General features: G+C 37.5%; 1 protein-coding gene across 1 annotated transcript in view; it reads left to right on the top strand.

The window, feature by feature from the left end:
• KAT14 (lysine acetyltransferase 14) overlaps positions 1 to 12,886 on the top strand; it is a 53,490-nt gene extending 40,604 nt beyond the window's left edge. Inside the window, exons 9-10 of the mRNA XM_087721833.1 lie at positions 10,044 to 10,234; positions 12,610 to 12,886. Coding sequence (XP_087577959.1) covers positions 10,044 to 10,234; positions 12,610 to 12,783 — 365 coding nt within the window. The 3' untranslated portion in view covers positions 12,784 to 12,886. The remainder of the gene's footprint in view (positions 1 to 10,043; positions 10,235 to 12,609) is intronic.
• The last annotated feature ends 5,655 nt before the right edge of the window (positions 12,887 to 18,541 follow it).

Genomic DNA, 18,541 nt, shown 5'->3' with positions numbered 1-18,541 from the left:
GATACACCCAATTGAATGCAGAATTCCAGAGATAAGAATGCCTTCTTAAATGAGCAGTGCAAAGAAATAGAAGAAAACAATAGACATGGAAGGACCAGAAATCTCTTCAAGAAAATTGGAGATATGAAGGGAACATTTCATGCAAAGATGGGCATAATAAAGGACCAAAATGGCAAGGACCTAACAGAGGCAGAAGAGATTAGAAGAGGTGATAAAATTACATAGAAGAATTATAGAAGGCCGAGCTTAATGTCCCTGATAACCACGATGGGGTGGTCACTGACCTAGAGCCAGACCTCCTAGAATGTGAAGTCAAATGGGCTTTTGGAAATCTGAGCAACAACAAAGCTAGTGGAGGTGACAATATTCCAGTTAAGCTTTTCAAAATCTTAAAAGATGATGCAGTAAAAGTGCTGCACCCAATTTGCCAGCAAATTTGGAAAACTCAACAGTGGCCACAGGATTGGAAAAGGTCAGTTTACATTCCAATTCCAAAGAAAGGCAATGCCAAAGAATGTTCAGACTATCTTACCATTGCCCTCATTTCACATGCTAGTAAAGTTATGCTCCAAATCCTACAAGTGAGGTTCCAGCAGTATATGGATCGAGAACTACCAGAAATACAGGCAGGATTTCAAAGAGGCAGAGAAACTAGAAATCAAATTGCCAACATACACTGGATCATGGAGAAAGTTAGGGAGTTCCAGAAAAACATCTACTTCTGCTTCATTGACTATGTCAAAGCCTTTGATTGTGTGGATCACAACAAATTGTGGCAAGTTCTTAAAGAGATGGGAGTACAAAACCATCTTATTTGTCTCTTGAGAAACATATATGCTGGTCAAGAAGCAACAGTGAGAAGTGGAGATGGAACCACTGAGTGGTTCAAAATTGGGAAAGGAGTCAGGCAAGGCTGTATACCATCACCCTGCCTATTTAACTTATATACAGAGCCCATCATGAGAAAGGCGGGGCTAGATGAATCAAAATTTGGAATTAAGATTACCGGGAGAAATATCAGCAATCTCAGATATGCAGATGATACCACTCTAATGGCAGAAAGTGAAGAGGAACTAAAAAGCCTCTTGATGCGGGTGAAGGAGAGTGCAAAAGTTGGCTTGAAACTCAACATTAAGAAAAGTAAGATCATGGCATCTGGCCCTCTCAATTCCTGGCAAATAGATGGGGAAGAAATGGAGGTAATGACAGATTTTATTTTCCTGGGCTCCAAGATCACCACAGCCAAGGGGACTGCATCCTAGAAATTAAAAGACGTTTGCTCCTGGGGAGGAAAGCTATGGCAAATCTAGACAGCATACTAAAAAGCAGAGACATCACCCTGCCAACAAAAGTGTGTACATTTGGACCTCGGGTCACGAACAGCTCAGACCATGACCAAATCGGGTTCTGATAAAAAAATTCATAATTTATTTTTACTCTGGTTGCGAACACAAACTTGGGTGGCGATCAAACGCGGCTGCAGCTGATTTCCCCTTCCGTGACATTTTTCTTTAAACGCTAAATTTCCTGTTGTGTGTTAGGGACCCATATTGCATCAATTTTGCAATTAACCATGGCCTCTAATCAAGTGAAGAATGGTAATGTTGGTGAGAAAGTTTTAAAGAAAATTGAAATTGAATTGAAGAAGGAAATTATTGAGAAGTATGAATGTGGTCTGCGTGTTACTGAACTTGCTGCATAGTACAAGAAATCAAAGTCTATGATCTCAACTATTTTGAAGCAGAAAGAGGCTATTAAAGCAGCTAGTGTTGCCAGGGGAGTGACAATGATAACCAAGGAGAGGCCTCAAGTGCTGGAAGAGGTGGAAAAACTATTATTGTTGTTTTTTGCTAAATGTTTTTTATTTTATTTTCAAATTCATTCTTAAATATACATTCTTATAATTGTTGTTTAACATATGTCAATTCATATCATTTTTCTGTCTGTATATTTACATTTTGATATTTTCTTATCTCCTCTTCCCCCCATTTTAATCATGTGTTGTCTGAGATATTTATTTCATGTTTTGTTCCTTTTTCTTTCTATTTATATCTTTTTTCAAGCCACTCATAAAATCGCCCCCACGTCCTGTAGTACACTGATTCCTCTTTGGCCTTTATTCTCAGTGTCAACCTATTCATTTCTGCACAGTCTAATATCTTCGTTATTACCTCCCTTTCCGATGGGATTTTGTCTGCTTTCCAGTTTTGTGCAAATACAATTCTAGCTGCTGTTATTATTTGTACAATCAAATATGAATTTTCTTTACTATATTTCTCTGGTAGAATACCCAATAAGAATACCTATGGCTTAAACTATACGGGTTAATATATCATTTTCTCTAACCATGTTTATATTTTAATCCAATAGCTTTTTGCATCCCTACACATCCACCACATATGATAATATGTTCCTGGCAATTGTTGACATTTCCAACATTTAGCTGATTTATCCTTAAACATTTTTGCTAATCTTTCAGGTGTCATGTGCCATCTATAAAACATTTTATATAAATTCTCTTTATATGCTGTCGCCATTGTCAAATTATAATTCCTTTCCCATAGTTGTTGCCATTTTTCTAGTTCTATTGTATATCCAAAGTTTTTTGCCCACCTTATCATTGTTTCTTTAACCTCTTCTAAATTTATTCTAAGTAGATAACTACAATTTTTTAATCATTTTTTCATCCGTTCCCATGAGTATCCTATCTAATTCTGAGTTTTCCATATTAAAACCATACTCTTTAACATCTTTCTCATATCTTGTTTGTATTTGTTTAAACCATCCTGTATCAATCCCTTGTTCTTCTAATTCTTTCTTCTGTTTTAGTTCTCCCTACGCTGTTAATATATCTTTGTACCTAATAACCTTTTTCATACTACTAATATTCTGATGTGTCACAGTTTCCACCATTGAAAGCCACATTGGTACTTCCATATAGTGCTTTCCTTTTACTTTTTCCCATACTGCGTATAAACCTTTTCTTACATAATGTCTCTGAAAATAACCATGTATTCTATTTTTCCCATTCAACAAAAGTGAGTGCAGACCCAGTTGCATATCGTGTCCCTCCAAGGATAGTAACCTTGCATTTTTTAGGAATATCCATTCTTTTATCCACATTAGAGCTGCTGCTTGATAGTATAATTCCCAATTCGGTACACCAAATCTACCTCTAATCCTAGAATCTTGTAGTATTCTTATATTAATTCTTGCTTTCTTTCCTTGCCAAATATATTTTTCTATTATTTAATTTAATTTTTTGAAATACTTTTTTTCCAGTTTTATCAGGATTGTTTGGAATAAAAATAATATTCTTGGTAATATATTCATCTTAATTACCACTATTATTCCCGTTAGTGATAGCTATACGTTTTTCCATTTCTCTATATCCATTTCAATTTGATTTCTTAGTTTATAATAATTATATTCCTTAATAGTTACACATCTTGAAGTCAACTGTATTTCCAAATATTTCTATTTGAATATCTAATATACTATTATATTAGATTTGTTTTACTATTTGAATATCTAATTTCTCCATTATTTCTCTTTTCTGTTTTTCAATCCTGCTACTCCTCCATACTTTTCTATTTGTTCTAGTAGTTTTGGACCTGTTTCTATTGGATCTCCAATAATACCAAGTCATCTACAAATGCTTGCAATTTATATTCTTCCTTTTATATCTTTATCTTGCCTTATCTTTCTGTTCAAAACTTCTAGCGGGCACCCTTGCCTGGTCCCTTTTCTAATAGGCACTTTTTCTGTCAAATCCCCATTTACCATCACTTTAGCCTGTTGTTCTTTATAAATAGTTTTAACCATATTTATGAATTCCTCCCCAAAATCCATCATTTGCAGTTGCATTATCATAACTTGCCAATTTACATTATCAAAAGCTTTCTGTGCATCCAAAAATAACAATGCCATTTGTTTCCCAGGGTGTACTTCATAATATTCTAATGCATTCAATATAATTCGCATATTATCTCTAATTTGTCTCTTGGGTAAAAAGCCATTTTGAACTGAGTGTATAAATTCACTTAACAGTCTGAGTCTTTCTACCATTATCAATGCAAAGATTTTATAAACCACATTTAATAAAGAGATTGGTCTATAGTTCTTTATTTGCTGCAAGTCTATTTCTTCTTTTGGGATAAGATTTATATAGGCCTCCGACCAAGAATCCGGTATTTTTGCTTTCAGTAACAGCTCATTGAATACTTCTAGCATGATGTTGCTTAGTATATCTTGTAGTGTTTTGTAGAATTCCGCTGGTGATCCATCCGGACCTGGTGTTTCCCCCTTTTTTTGTCTTTTTATTGCTTCTGTTACTTCCATCATAGTTAGTCTCTCTTCTAGTGCCTTTTTAAATTTTTCTGGAACCTTAGGTATTTCCGCCTTCTCTAGATATTGTTTTATCTTTTCCACTGCCACTGTGTCTTGCTGGTATGATTCCTTATAATATTGTTCTATTATTTTTCCTTTTCTTCCCTTCTTGGTTTAATAGTTGATTTGTGCATTTTTTCTTTCTCTTTTTTCATCTTATACACCAACCATCTTCCTGGTTTATCTGCGTTTTCAAAGAAATTTTGTCTTATGACTCTTACTTTATCTGCCACTTTTTCGTTTTCCGTTAAATTCAATATATGTTTTTTTAGGTCTATCAAATATTTAATTTTAACATTTTGTGGGTTTCTTTGTAGTTCTCTTTCCAGTCTCCTGTGTTCCTTCTCTATCTTCTTTCGTGTTTGTCTGTTTTGTTTGTTGCTTTTTCCTAAATAAGTCATTACTAGTCCTCTAGTATATGCCTTGCTGGTATCCCACACATTCTGTAGGGATGTGTCCTTATTCTCTTTAAAAAAAAGTTCAATTCTTTTTCCATATATTGCTGAGATACTTTTTTCATTTAATAGATTTAGTTTGATGTCCATCTCATTTTTTTCTCTGACCTTTCCATGTCATTATTATTGGATTGTAGTCTGCCCATATTCTTGTTTCTATATCAATCTTTTGTGTTTTTTGCAATTAGATCTATTGTTGTCCTAATCATATCTATTCTTGACCATGACATGTGTCTATTTGAGTAAAATGTATATTGTTTTTCTCTCAAGTGTCTTCTTCTCCATACATCTTGTAGACTTAATTCTTCCATCATTGTAAAGAATGTTTTAGGCAGTATTCTCCTTAATTTCTTATTCAGCTTTGCAGTTTTATGATCCAGTTCATTATTTACTATCGCATTAAAGTCCCCTAATATGCATATTTCTTCATATTCATATTATATTATCTTTTTGTGGAGTTTTCCATAAAATTCTTTTTGATTGTCATTTGACGCATATATCACCACCATCAATATTTTTTTATTATTCATCATTATTTCCACTATTGAGATTCTTCCTTCTTCGTCTTCAAATATTTGCTTTGATTGTATTGTTTTTTTTAATATACAGTGCCATACCTCTTTTGCTTTGATCGGCAAGTGTCATATACAGCTTTCTCAATTTTGGATAATCCAAATATTTTTGTGTTGTTTTTTAATATGTACTTCTTGCAGGTATATATTTAATTTCAATTTCTCTAATTTATTAAATGTCCATTTATGTTTAATGAAATTATTTTTATTTCTTCTTCCATGTCTTAATTATTTGTCTTTTTAGTTGATCTAGTCACTCTCATCTCCATTTATTCTTTCATCGCTTTTGCTCTTGCTCCTTCTCTTAATGCTCTTTCTTGTTCTTTAGCTTGAGGTTCTTGTTACCTTAATCCAATTGCAGTGGAAGGTAGAAAGACAAAAACATAAACAAAAGCAATAACAACAAAAAACCAAATTCCTACAGAGAGAGAAAAAGTAGTAAAAAAAATTGACCACAATTGTAAAATAAAAATATATATCTTTAATCCCCCTTATTCCCTCCAACTCTAACAGTAGGAGAGAAAAGGAGGAAAGAAAAAGGAGAAAGAAAAAGTAAAAACCCAGTAAGTACCCACTAAACGGAAAGTTTCAAGGAAAAATCAAGAATGAAATTGATTTAAAAAAAGGAACCAAGTACAGATTCACCTAAAGAAAATAACTTCTATTCTTAATATAAGCAAAAGCTCCACAGTTCCAAATGGTTCCAAAACAATTCCAGAGCTCCAAAGTTATAATCAGGAAATTAGAAAACAAAAGCGCCGAAGATGAATCCACAGCTGGTGTTTTGTCTTATGTAGCAGTTTTTATCACTTCTTTGTTTATCAAATCACTATGCATTTGTTCAAGATCATTTTGTATTCTCTCTTTTGCCACTAGATGGCACTGTTGTTAGTTAAAAGAGTAGTGGTGGGGGGGAGAAAATTCTAAGAGCAATCTCAGAGTTCAATTTCTTCAAATATCAATATCAAAATTTAAAAATTTCACTGGCAATCCACTCTATCCAGACTGCTCTCTATTTCTCCAAACCACCCTCCCAAAACTATTTGATGAATCTTTTATTTATATTGGCATTCATTTCTCCGCCGCTACTTTTTGGAGGGGTAATCCACTCCCCCCACACACACTTTAGTCTTCTCTCTTTGTTGTCAGTCAGTCAATCAGGGAGAAAAAAAACAAACTTTTGAATACAGTTTGCCCCAGTGTATTATCACAATCTCACCCAGACGTTCCAAGCCTCTTCCTTCTCTCTTTTGTGAAGCCGCCTCAACTCTGCAATGGCTGTCTTCCTTCCCATCTGGGTTGAAAGCTATTGCAGATATTCCAGGGGGTTTGCAGCGATCCCCTTCACCTCTGCCCGTGCTCTCATTCCTCACTGTCCCTACAAGACAGTTCCAGGTGTAGATGAGCCTCCCAGAGTGGTGGGATATTGCCGCTCCTCCGGAGTCCTGAAGTTTGTGTGCATACCGTTGAGACGCTGGTCCGTCCTCTGAAAAACTATTGTTAGTATGGTTGAATGAGAAGCAACTTTCAGGTGATAGCATAAGCAAGACGATCATATGTGAAAAGTCTAGGAAGATGTATGGTAATTTGCACCAGAAATACCATTCTTCGAGTGGAGAAAGTGATGAATTTGAAGCCAGTAAAGGGTGGTTTGAAAACTTTCATAAGAGAAGTGGTTTTCATAGTGTTGTAAGGCATGGAGAGGATGCTAGTTCTGACGCTGTTACTGCGGAAGTGTTCACAAAAGATTTCATTAAATTAATGGAGGCTGAAGGATATGTCCTGCAACAACTGTTTAACTGTGATGAGATGGGATTGTTTTGGAAAAAGATGCTGAAGAGGACCTACATCACATAGGAGGAGAAGGCTATGCCCGGTGACAAGCCAATGAAGGACAGATTGACCCTTTTGCTGTGTGCGAATGCAAGTGGCGATCTAAAAATTAAATTGCTACTCATCTACTAATTCAAGAACCCTCATGCATTCAAACACCACAGTGTCAACAAGGCCAGACTGCCCATGATGTGGAAGGCTAATATGAAGGGTTGGGTCACAAGGAACTTATTTTTGGAATGGCTGCACGAGATGTTCTCTCCCACTACTAGGAAATACCTTTCTGACAATCATCTGCCTGAAAGGTGCTTTCTTCTGATGGACAATGCACTGACACACCCTCCAAGTTTGGTTGATCTTATGGACAATGTGTCAAGTTTCATTGAGGTCAAATTTCTCCCCGCAAACGCGACTCCTATTCTGTAACCCATGGACCAGCAAGTTATTTCCAACTTTAAGAAGCTGTACACTAAGGGACTCTTCACCAAGTATTTTAATGTGACTGAAGAGATGTTTTTGTCCCTAAAAGAGTTCTAGAAGAACCATTTAAATATTGTTCATTACATCAACCTCATCGACAAAGCCTGGGAAGACATCACATACCGGACCTTGAACTCAGTGTGGAACAAATTTTGGCCTGAATGCGTTGCTGAATTAAATTTTGAAGGATTTGAGCCCCCTGTTGTGGAGGAGATCATGTCCATGGGTAAGAGCATGGGTTTTGAAGTCGACAGTGACGACATTGAGAAAGTGGTCAAAAATCATGATGAGGAACTGACAACGGACGAACTCGTTTCACTCCAGAATTAGCAGCATAAGGTGCTCACTGAGGAGCAGTCATTGGGGGAAGAAGAAGATGAAAGGGAGGTGATTAAAAGTGATGTGTTGAAAGACATCATAGGAAAATGGAATGAGTACCAGAATTTCTTTGAAAAGCACCACCCCAGCAAAACTCCCACGAATAGAATGTTGAACATGATGAATTATCATTCATCTCTCATTTCCATAGTTTTGATGCGCAGGAAAAGACAAGTCATTATCAGTTTTTGGTGACTAAACGGTTAAAAAAACAGAAAGCCCCTAATCCAGAAATTCCTGAAGATGAAACATTAGAAGACTAATAATTCGCAAGAGAGATAACATCTGAAGGAGAACATCCTTCCATCGTCCTTCCATTGTGGATGCAGACTCTCCCGCAATACAGTAACCTACCTCTCCCCTCTCTCAGAATACTTTTCTCTGTTGTTCAAGGTTTTCTTAGTGTTATTAAAGGATTTTACTATTAACTGAGTTCTATGGCATAATTGTGTGCGTGTATGTGTGTGTGTGTGTGTGTGTGTGTGTATATATATATATATATATATATATATATATATAGGTAGGTAGGTAGGTAGGTAGGTAGGTAGGTAGGTAGGTAGGTAGGTTAGGTAGGTAGGTAGGTAGGTAGGTAGGTAGGTAGGTAGGTAGGTAGATAGATAGATAGATAGATAGATAGATAGATAGATAGATAGATAGATAGATAGATAGATAGATAGATAGATAGATAGATAGATAGATAGATAGATAGATAGATAGATAGATAGTTTGTAGGGGAACGGATTGATCGTATTTACATACAATCCAATGGGAAAATTAGATTCAGGCCATGACCAAATTGGGTAGCAACCAAGGTTGTGGAACGAATTGTGGTTGTGACTTGAGGTCCCACTATATAGTCATAACTATAGGCTATGGTTTTCCCAGTTGCAATGTATGGCTGTGAAAGTTGGACTGTAAGAAAGGCTGAGCACCAAGACGATCAAACCTGTCACTCCTAGAGGAGATCAACCCTGACTGCTCTTTAGAAGGCCAGATCCAGAAGATGAAACTTAAATACTTTGGTCACCTAATGAGAAGGAAGGACTCACTGGAGAAGAGCCTAATGCTGGGAAAGACTGAGTGCAAAAGAAGAAGGGGACGACAGAGAATGAGGTAGCTGGATTGAGTCACCGAAGCAGTTAGGCGTGAGCTTAAATGGATTCCAGAGGATGGTAGAGGACAGGAAGTCCTGGAGGAACATTGTCCATGGGGTCGCGATAGGTCAGACACAACTTCGCAACTAACAACCACAACAACAACAATGCTTTTTATTAACTCTCAGACTATTTTTAAAATAAAAACTGTCTTGTTGCTTCTTGAAGATTAGCACACTTAATAGGTTATATTGACCACAATTTATATGATTAGATGCAGGTAGTCCTTGTTTAACAATCACAAAAACTACATCATGGAAAACTACATAACCACAACTGAGTTTACAGTTTTATTTCAGCTTTCCTTTCTCCCTACTCCCCTGCCCTTTGGAATGTTCATTGTGGCCCTAAGATAATTAGCAAGAAGGCAATTAAGTGTTTGTATTTACATTTTTTTTAGATTAAGCGAAAGAGATTAAGCAGCACACAATGGGGGATACATGTTGAAAGAATGTGCTAGTGCCAGCTGTTTGCCTAAGATGCTCCCAGCTTCTTCCTCTCCATTGTGTTCTGTGAGTGGAGAAAGAAAAAAGAGTCAGACATAGGAAAGATTAGCACTTGGCCTTTGATAAGTGAGGTCTACCGATACTATGCTTCTAATGAAATGGACTGTCATCCACATTTATGTTAGATTTTGATATGTAAAATATCTTTGCTGCAATATAGTTACCACCTGGAAAATATCTTTTTATATAGTTTTTTATATGACACACTAACATTTAATTATTTCCATTATGAATATGAATATGTCATTGCGGTTTCCTTTTTTTCATTATTTATAGGGATTGATCTGTCAGAATGCCTACAGTATCCAGATTTCAGTGTTGTCGTTCTTTACAAAAAAGTTATAGTTGCTTTTGGTTTCATGGTGCCAGATGTCAAATATAATGAAGCATATATCTCTTTCCTTTTCGTTCATCCTGAGTGGAGACGATCAGGGATTGCAACTTTTATGATATATCATCTTATTCAGGTACTTTGAAATGATTCTGTTATCCTGAGAAATATGACTTGATTTATTCATTGTTCAGCTTTTTCAAAATTAAGGAGGTTATTTACCTATTTTTCTATTTTGCTTTTTGGCCTTGATGTAGCACCTGAAAAAATACCGATAGAGGAGAATATTTGTAGCTCAGGGTTGAAATGAGGGGTCTTTGGTGCTCTCAGCTTGATTTTTTTCTTGCAGATTTTTAATTACCCAAACTACCGTATTTTCCTGAAAATAAGACCTATCCACAAAATCAGCCCTAGCTTGATTTTTACATGTGTCCAATATAAGCCCTACCGCCCCATATAAGCCAGTGCAGCAGTTCAAGCAATCAAATGTCTCTCTGTGTGTGAGAGAGAGAGACAGAGAGAAAGAAAAACAGCAGAGGGGAACCAAGTAAGGGGACCAAGCCTCCTCTGCCCAGAAGCAACATGCAACCTCTCACAGTAACTTGTGGGAAGCAATTGTGCCTGCAATTCTCATTACTGTGAGAGACTGCACGTTGTGAAGAACGAAGGGAGGCGGTGGAGGGATTGGGGGACAAAGCAAGGCAGCGGGTGCGGAGCTGTCCCGCACACCCCACACCGGCTTACCTGAAGGCCCTTCAGCGAGGCCACCCATGCCAAACTCTCACCACCACCCCACCCAAACCCCAGGGCAGCTACATCTCTTCACTAACCTGCTTTCCAGCTCTGTTCTCCGCCACCGCATGCAGGGCAACTAAAGTAATCTATGGGACTACAGTAAAAAAAAATACAGTAGTTCAGACCTTCCAACTTTGGGAGATTTTTTTCATGATAAGTTGGAAGGTCTGAACTACTTCTTCAACCGTAGTCCCACAAACTACTTTTCTTGCCTGCATATGCAGCAGAGAACGAAGCTGGGAAGCAGTTTAGTGAAGGGATGTGGCTGTCCCAGGGTTGAGGGACGTGTGTGTGTGTGTGTGTATGTGTTAGAGAGAGAAAGGAAGAGAGCACATCACTGCCAGCCCTTTTATAACTCTCAGAGATTGGATCTGATTGCCCTCTTCCTCTGCACTACACCACTGGCAGCAATAGAAGGCAGAGGCCCGGGTGGGGGGGGCTGCTTTGCTTTTTCCTTCTTTTTTATCATGGGAGGCTTGCATGGTGGCACCAGCAGCAGATGGAGGCAGAGGCATGGGAGAGGTAGAGGCAATCCCAACACGCTGGACACTTCATCCCCCTGTCCCTTGTCTTGCCTGCAGCTGCGCCTAACAAGCACCAGCACAAGGCGTCTGGATCGCCTGCCTCCCCCATGCTTCTGTCTGCTGCCAGTGCTGCCACACAAGCAGGAAAAAGAGGGAAAAAGCAAAGCAGCTGGCTGCAGAGCTGCTGGCTTCAGGGAAGCAGCCCAATAAGCAGAAGCCCGTGTCCAAAAAGAGAAGAGCAAAAGTCATCCTGCCAACTGCATGCGGTTTGCTCCATTGCCCCTCAGCTGTGGAACCCGGCCAGGAAGGTGAAGGGCAGAGTCATGCGCCAGTGCCTGCGAAACCTTTCCCACCTCCCACCGGGTTAACACACAGCTCCTTGCCTTCGCTCTTGCTCCCCCCGCTCACAGAGTCCTTGCCGTTTTCCCCCACGTGGCCCACTTTTGACTCTGACTCTGACTCTGCTGCAGCCAGAAAGGAGGTTCACTTTCAGCACATGGTGCTCTGCATCTTAAGGCAGCTGCATTTGAGGGGCATAGGCAGGAAGGAAGTAGAGAAGAAAGGGAGGGAGAAAAGAAAATAAAGAGAAAATAAGGTGGCGTCATAGCAGGTGTGAAGGATGGTAAACAATACATTCCAAATTATACCTTATAACCTTTTAAATGGAATAATAATAATAATAGAATGGCAAAGAAAAAGAATAACTATGTGAATGTATACCTATAACTGTATGTAAGAGAATGAATGACAGTAAAAATATAAAGCATAATATAGGTAAATAATACTTGATCATAAGTAGCTAAGTATAAATAAATAAAGAAATGTAAAAATGGATAAAAATGGATAATGAATAACGAGATTATGAACGCAAGATAGAAATGTATAGAAGGGAAAACACTAACTGCAAAGAAACCGATTCGGAACTGCTGTATGATATACAATGGAACTTATTGTTCCTATGTTGTTTTTAAGTTATGTGGTTATTTTTGTTAATGTGTTTATGTGTTCTGTTGATGTGCTTATGTGTATAAAATAAATAAAAAAATGTTCTGGCAAAAGAAAAAAAATGTAAATGTAATAGCAGCAAACCAATGAAACAATTAAAATAAATGATGGAAGTGCAAAAAAAACATAAGAAAAGGAATCATGTAACCGTCTTAATATAATTGTTTTTTTCTTTTCTTTTTTACAGACTTGCATGGGAAAAGATGCAACTCTCCATGTCTCTGCTAGTAATTCTGCAATGCTGTTATATCAGAAGTTTGGATTTAAAACTGAGGAATATATTTTAGATTTTTATGACAAATACTACCCTTTAGATAGTAAGGAATGCAAACATGCCTTCTTCCTGAGATTGCGACGATAAGCTTAGTAGATAAGTTTGTAGAAGACTTGTCAATAAAGGAAAATGCTCCTCAATGCTCTGTTTTATTCATTTGTAATAAACTGGATATCTGCTGTTCAGCTTTTCTGAGAATTCTTTGACATTTCTGAGAAGATGAATTCTTGACAAGAAAAATCCATTCAAAATAAAAAAAATGCAATTTATTGTAGAGGTGAAATTGGATCAATATTTTTGTGAAGAACCTTATCTGTTCAAGTGCTAAATAATAACAGGAGAATATTTATAGCTAGGGGTTTAAATAAGGGATCTTTGGTACTCTCTGAGTCTGGTTGTTTCATTATCCAAAAACTAGGTAACACCAATCAGTGCTAGTAAGGAGTGGGATTGCTTTTAGTTTATTTCCCAGTGGCTTCCCATGTTACTGCTGGAGTGGGTGGTCTTAGAAGTTCTTTGTTTTCTCTGTTTACTGTTGGCTTGTTTGGCAATTCCTTTATTGTGGTGTTGTTTACTTGATTGTTGATCGATGTTAATCTTAGAGTTAATCTGTTCATCTGGGTGCTGATTGCTGGTGGAGAAATGTTTTGGGGTTTTTTTTGTTCCCCTTTTACCCTGTTGACCATCTTTTTTGTATAATCGATAGTTATTGTTTATGTATCTTTTGATGGCTAATTTGTCAGTGTTCCAGTCTTCTAAAAATTCCCTAGCATTTTTGGATTTGGCTTGGTCTAGAATGCTCATTGTTTTTCAGTTGAAACTATGGTGTATGAAACTATTCCCATTCAAACATATGGACAGACATAACCATAAACTGAGAGCAAACCACAGTCCTTATTTTACTTTACTTTATTGTCATTGTACGTATATACACACTATACACATACAACAAAATTCACATAACACCCAGAGACCAGACCCAACACATATAACAATCCCCAAACACACCCCTCCCCACCAAAAAAATCCCCGCCCCTAAACCACCCAAGCATCCACACAACAGACCAAGTAGTACTGTCCAATAGCTCGCTGATGGTGGCCCTTTAGTTCATTGTTGAGTGCAATTATAGCTCTGGGATAAAAGCTATTCAGAAGATGTGTGGTCCTAGTTTTAATTGTTCTGAATCTTCTGCCAGAAGGCAACAGTCTAAAAAGATTGTAAGCAGGATGGGAAGAGTCTCTGAGAATGTTATGTAACTTCTTCAAACAGCAAGATGCGAAGATGTCATCCAGGGCTGGTAGCTGGAGCCCGATGATATTCTGGGCAGTTTTAATGATTCTCTGTAGAATCTTACTAACACTGATGATGTTACCTAGTTTGGGTAATGAAATGTCTGCAAGAAAACTATCAAGTTCAGACAGCACCAAGTCCCCTAATGACAGAATAGTAATAGCAACTGTTTTCCAAATATTTTTATACAAATTAATAAATACTTGACTCAAGTACACTACCACTTTTAGTAAGCAGGAACTTATTTTTCCTCTCACCTACTGCAGTTCACAGTTGTGTATCTTTCAGTAAGAAAAAGAGTTTGCGAAATAGAACTTTTTTTTGTTCTGAACCCAGAACCTAGCAGCTCTGTTTGGGACATTCAGTTGGAGTAAACTTGCAAGTAAGCCAGCCCTATGCCTTGAAGAGGTTTACATCTGATAACTATCACTGGGAATTGCACCCTAGTGAGCATCGCAACTCAGAAACCAGTAATAGTATTTCATCTGTTAGTACTCCTTCAACTGCATCCTCCATCTTCTAGTTAGTTTTCAAGGTAGTTTTGTGTAGATGCATAGCAGTGGTCTTAACAAGATACAATCAGGGCACAAATGATCATAAGTAGAAGCTCTCAATATAGAAACAGGCATGATTGGTGAACAAGGTAGATTTCTGCAAATGAGCTCCTGGTCTCAGCTGCCACCTATTTATCATAGCATGAGTTGAGAGTTAGAAGGGCCCCCCAATTGTACACTTGTTCTGTCTAGTGGAATGTAACCTCCATAACCAAAGGTAGGGAGTCTCCAAAGTCAAGGGGCTCGAAAACCTATAGCCATTGGTTTTGCTATGGTTGAACTGAAAACTGTTTATTCCTGTCCAAACACTCACAGACTGAATACACTAAATCTTGATGATATTATTTTGCCTATAGTGGAGGTTTATAACTGAATACTTGATCCAATAGTTTAATCTACAGCTGAGAGACAATAGAACATTGTGGAATGTAACAGTGCAGTTGAAGACCATACATCTTAATGTTATTGCCCTTCCCCCTCCATCTACAACAACAAAAGATCATGAAGGAAAGAGTAGAACTGATGCAACACCATACCTCCCATTCCTAAACTTTGAAGCTGATCTCAAGTAGGATACACAATATCAAAAGCCACAGAGATCAAGTCCTATGATATGTGGACTTGGGAGTCCTTGGTCCCACCAGTGATCATCTAAAAGCATGATTACTGCTGTCTCAATGTTATATCCCAGTCTGAAACCTGACCAGAAGGGGTTGAAATAATTTGTTTCATCCAGGGTCTTCTATAACTAACCCCATCACTTTTGTGTTACATTGGATCAGAGGGAACATGTTAAAACCAAATAAATATCATAGGAAGCAATAATAGTCAAGACAAGTCTCATGTCTCTTCATTTTTTAAATTTTAGGTCACTAAAGTTTAGTGGTGGCATGCTGAATGTTGGGGGGGGGGGAATAGCCAGAGGGATTTTATTTACTTATTAAGATGGCTTCTGGGCACTGCTCAGAAAGCAAAAATAATAACCACACCCAAGGATCCTGCCTGTCTCACTCAAAGACCTGAGAGAATAAACTTCAAGTGTTTGTGGAACAGAAATAAACTGGGAGCCACACCAGGAGAGATTTTATTCCAGGGGTCCAGGTTTATCATTAAAATACATTTTTTTAGTCTTCCCAGTTTTTTCAAGTCAATGTTTATTACAGTCAAGAGACCAGAGCAAGTTAAAAATGCTCAAGGAATATCCAGTTAAAAATTATAAAATAAATAGGTTCTGATCGCTGGAGTGTGATAGCTGTTACTTGCAGGGCTCCGCATCAGCTACTTTCTGCTTGTCGGCGGGCTCTTTGGGGCCAAATGTTGCCTTGAAGGTGCGGCAAGAAGGAAGAGCGCTCACAGATCACAGGTGGACGACAGTCCACTTTGTTAGATCTGGGAGAATTTTCTCAACAGGCGGAGAAGAGGATGGCTATTAATGGCCCAGCCAAAACTCTGACTGCCAGAATGCACTAGCACAAAGAAAGCAGAAGAGAACAGTGGAATGGATCGGGGTAAAAACTGTCTAATCTCTACCCCAAATCAAGACTAAACTCACTAAAATACTTTAGTGATGAAAGGGGTCTCCAGTGAGAAGGAGGGAGGGAATTACCACTCTTCCCCTCCAGAAGCAGCAAGGGAAAGTTTGGAGCGGACTGCGCACTCACAGGAACTGAAAGTGAAGCAAGGAGGCAATTATCCCTAAGCTGAAGAAAAGGACTGGCCAGTGTTTCTTTTTGAAGATATAGATCCAGTAAAATACCTTTCAACTATTTTCCCAAAGCCCTTTGGAGTTAGTTACTGAAAAAAACTTTCTTTTATTTTCTTTTTCCCCGCTCTATAATATTTTTCTTTTTCCAGACTCCCACACTATAGTGGATAAGAAAAAAACAATCAAGGCTGACACCTACGGGCCAAAATTGGCATATACCAGAGGGGATATTCTGTACTGACCAGATTGAATAAAAAGGGGGACAACATTGTTATCTACTACTACATCTGATGTGGAGGAACAAGTGAAAAACTTTGCCTTGTTTTTGGAAGTTATCATGGGCAAAGTAAGAGTGTAACTGTTTTAGAGATCTGGATGGATTATAAATAATATGGGTTAATTGACATAAAAGAAAGGACAAATGCAGATTCTGCTGAGGGTAACAGCAGGCCCTATGGATTACAAATTATAGACAAATTACAAATACTAATGAGACTGCACAACAGATATAAAAAGTAGACACTCGGCTAGCAGGAGGAAAATAATCTGGAGACTTTGTGGGTCTTTTGGATTACAACTCAGCTGTTTTGAGTCTGGTTTGGGAAAATTGAGCTTTTGAGATACTGAGACAGGGAAGACTGACTGGCCTCCAAGTAAAGGAGAGTTGAAGCTGTTATATGACCTCTCCCTTTGGCATGTGGATAATATGTTCATATGCAATATGTATTTATTTATATTGTTTGGGATATTGTATGTGTTGGCATATAGGTATCTAGCCTTTGGTTGGTTTACCTTTTTGATGGAGAAGAGAAGTGGGGGAAATATTTAGTGATAATTACAAATAGAGAAAAGAAGAATCAATACAAGCTGCTCAGATGTCAACCTTGAATAAGGCATCTACACCATCCTCAGCATCCTCTAGCCCTACTAATCAGAGATCGATTGAAAACCTACTACAATTGGAAAAATCCAACACATCTCAAAAAGAGGTACTAGCATTGCTACAAGCACTACAGGAATCCATGACTAAAAGTTATGAAGAGATAAGTCATAGGGAAAGTGAGAAATGATACGGGAGAGTTGAAAGGAAAAATCCAAAATATGGATGAAAAACTCGAGAATTTTCAACAAATGATAATAAAAAATGAGCAAAGAATCCAGAGAGTGGAAGAAAAAACAAGAAGTAGAGGAAAAAAGTGGATGACATAAACTATAAACTGATACAAGCAAACAAAGAGTTAGAAAATACTGTGATAATATTAGATGCAGAAAAAGCTGCCCATTATTTAAGATTTCAAAATTTAGAAGAGAAGGGAGAAAACTTACGAGAGATAATGGAAGAATTATTGGCAAAGACATTAAGAATAGATAAACAGGATATGGAAATGGAAATAGATGAAGCATTCCGGATTTACACAAACTACGCGAGAAGATATAATTTGCTTAGAGAAGCACATGTAGGGTTCGTGAAAAAGTCAATAAGAGACAAGATAAGGCAAGAGACGAACCATTAGAATATAAAGGAAAACAATTGGTACTTCTGAAACAGACCCCTAAGAGAGTAAGGGAGCTTAGAAAACAATATTTTCTGACTACAGAGATGATCAAACATAATGTAAACTTTAGATGGTTAGCATCCAAAGGGATATTAGTCAATTTACAGGAAAAAAGATATTGATTAGATTCGACAAGGCAATGGATTTCTACGTGAACTATCTCAATACAGAAGAGGTGCAGGAAATAAGAGGAGCAACAATATACAAGAGTCAAGAAATAACAAGAAAAGAACGGAAACTCTTACAATGAGATGAAAGGGAAAACGAGAAGGAACACTCAGAATAAGGAGGAGAAATAAGAGCAACCAGGAATATAAGACCTAAATATAAATAAAATGGTAGCAAGAAGAAGCAAAGATGTTTTCAGTTAATATAAATGGACTGAACTCCCTTACCAAAAGGAAAATATATTTTCTAAATTACAAAAACTAAAACTGGATATAATTTCACTTCAAGAAGTACACATTAAGAACTATCACTACAAATTATTGGAATACCCCAAGCTGGGGAAACTATTTTATTCATTATCACAACAGAAAAAAGAGGTATAGTACTATGTGTTAAAGAGACAATAAACGCTGAACAAATATTTAAAGATGAAGAAGGGAGAATTTTGATGCTGGAGGTGACTTTGAACCCAAAACAGACACTTTTGGTGGCTGTATGCACCAAATAAAGAACAAGGGATTTTACAGAAAACTCCACCAAAAGATACAACAAACAGAATATGAGAACAACT

The sequence above is a fragment of the Thamnophis sirtalis genome, unplaced genomic scaffold (assembly GCF_051295495.1).
Source record: "Thamnophis sirtalis isolate CommonGarterSnake01/CBP01778 unplaced genomic scaffold, rThaSir2_p1.2 scaffold_8, whole genome shotgun sequence".
Taxonomy (NCBI): domain Eukaryota; kingdom Metazoa; phylum Chordata; class Lepidosauria; order Squamata; family Natricidae; genus Thamnophis; species Thamnophis sirtalis.
Note: the sequence above shows the minus strand (reverse complement) of the source record. Positions and strands in the feature narration are given on the sequence as shown.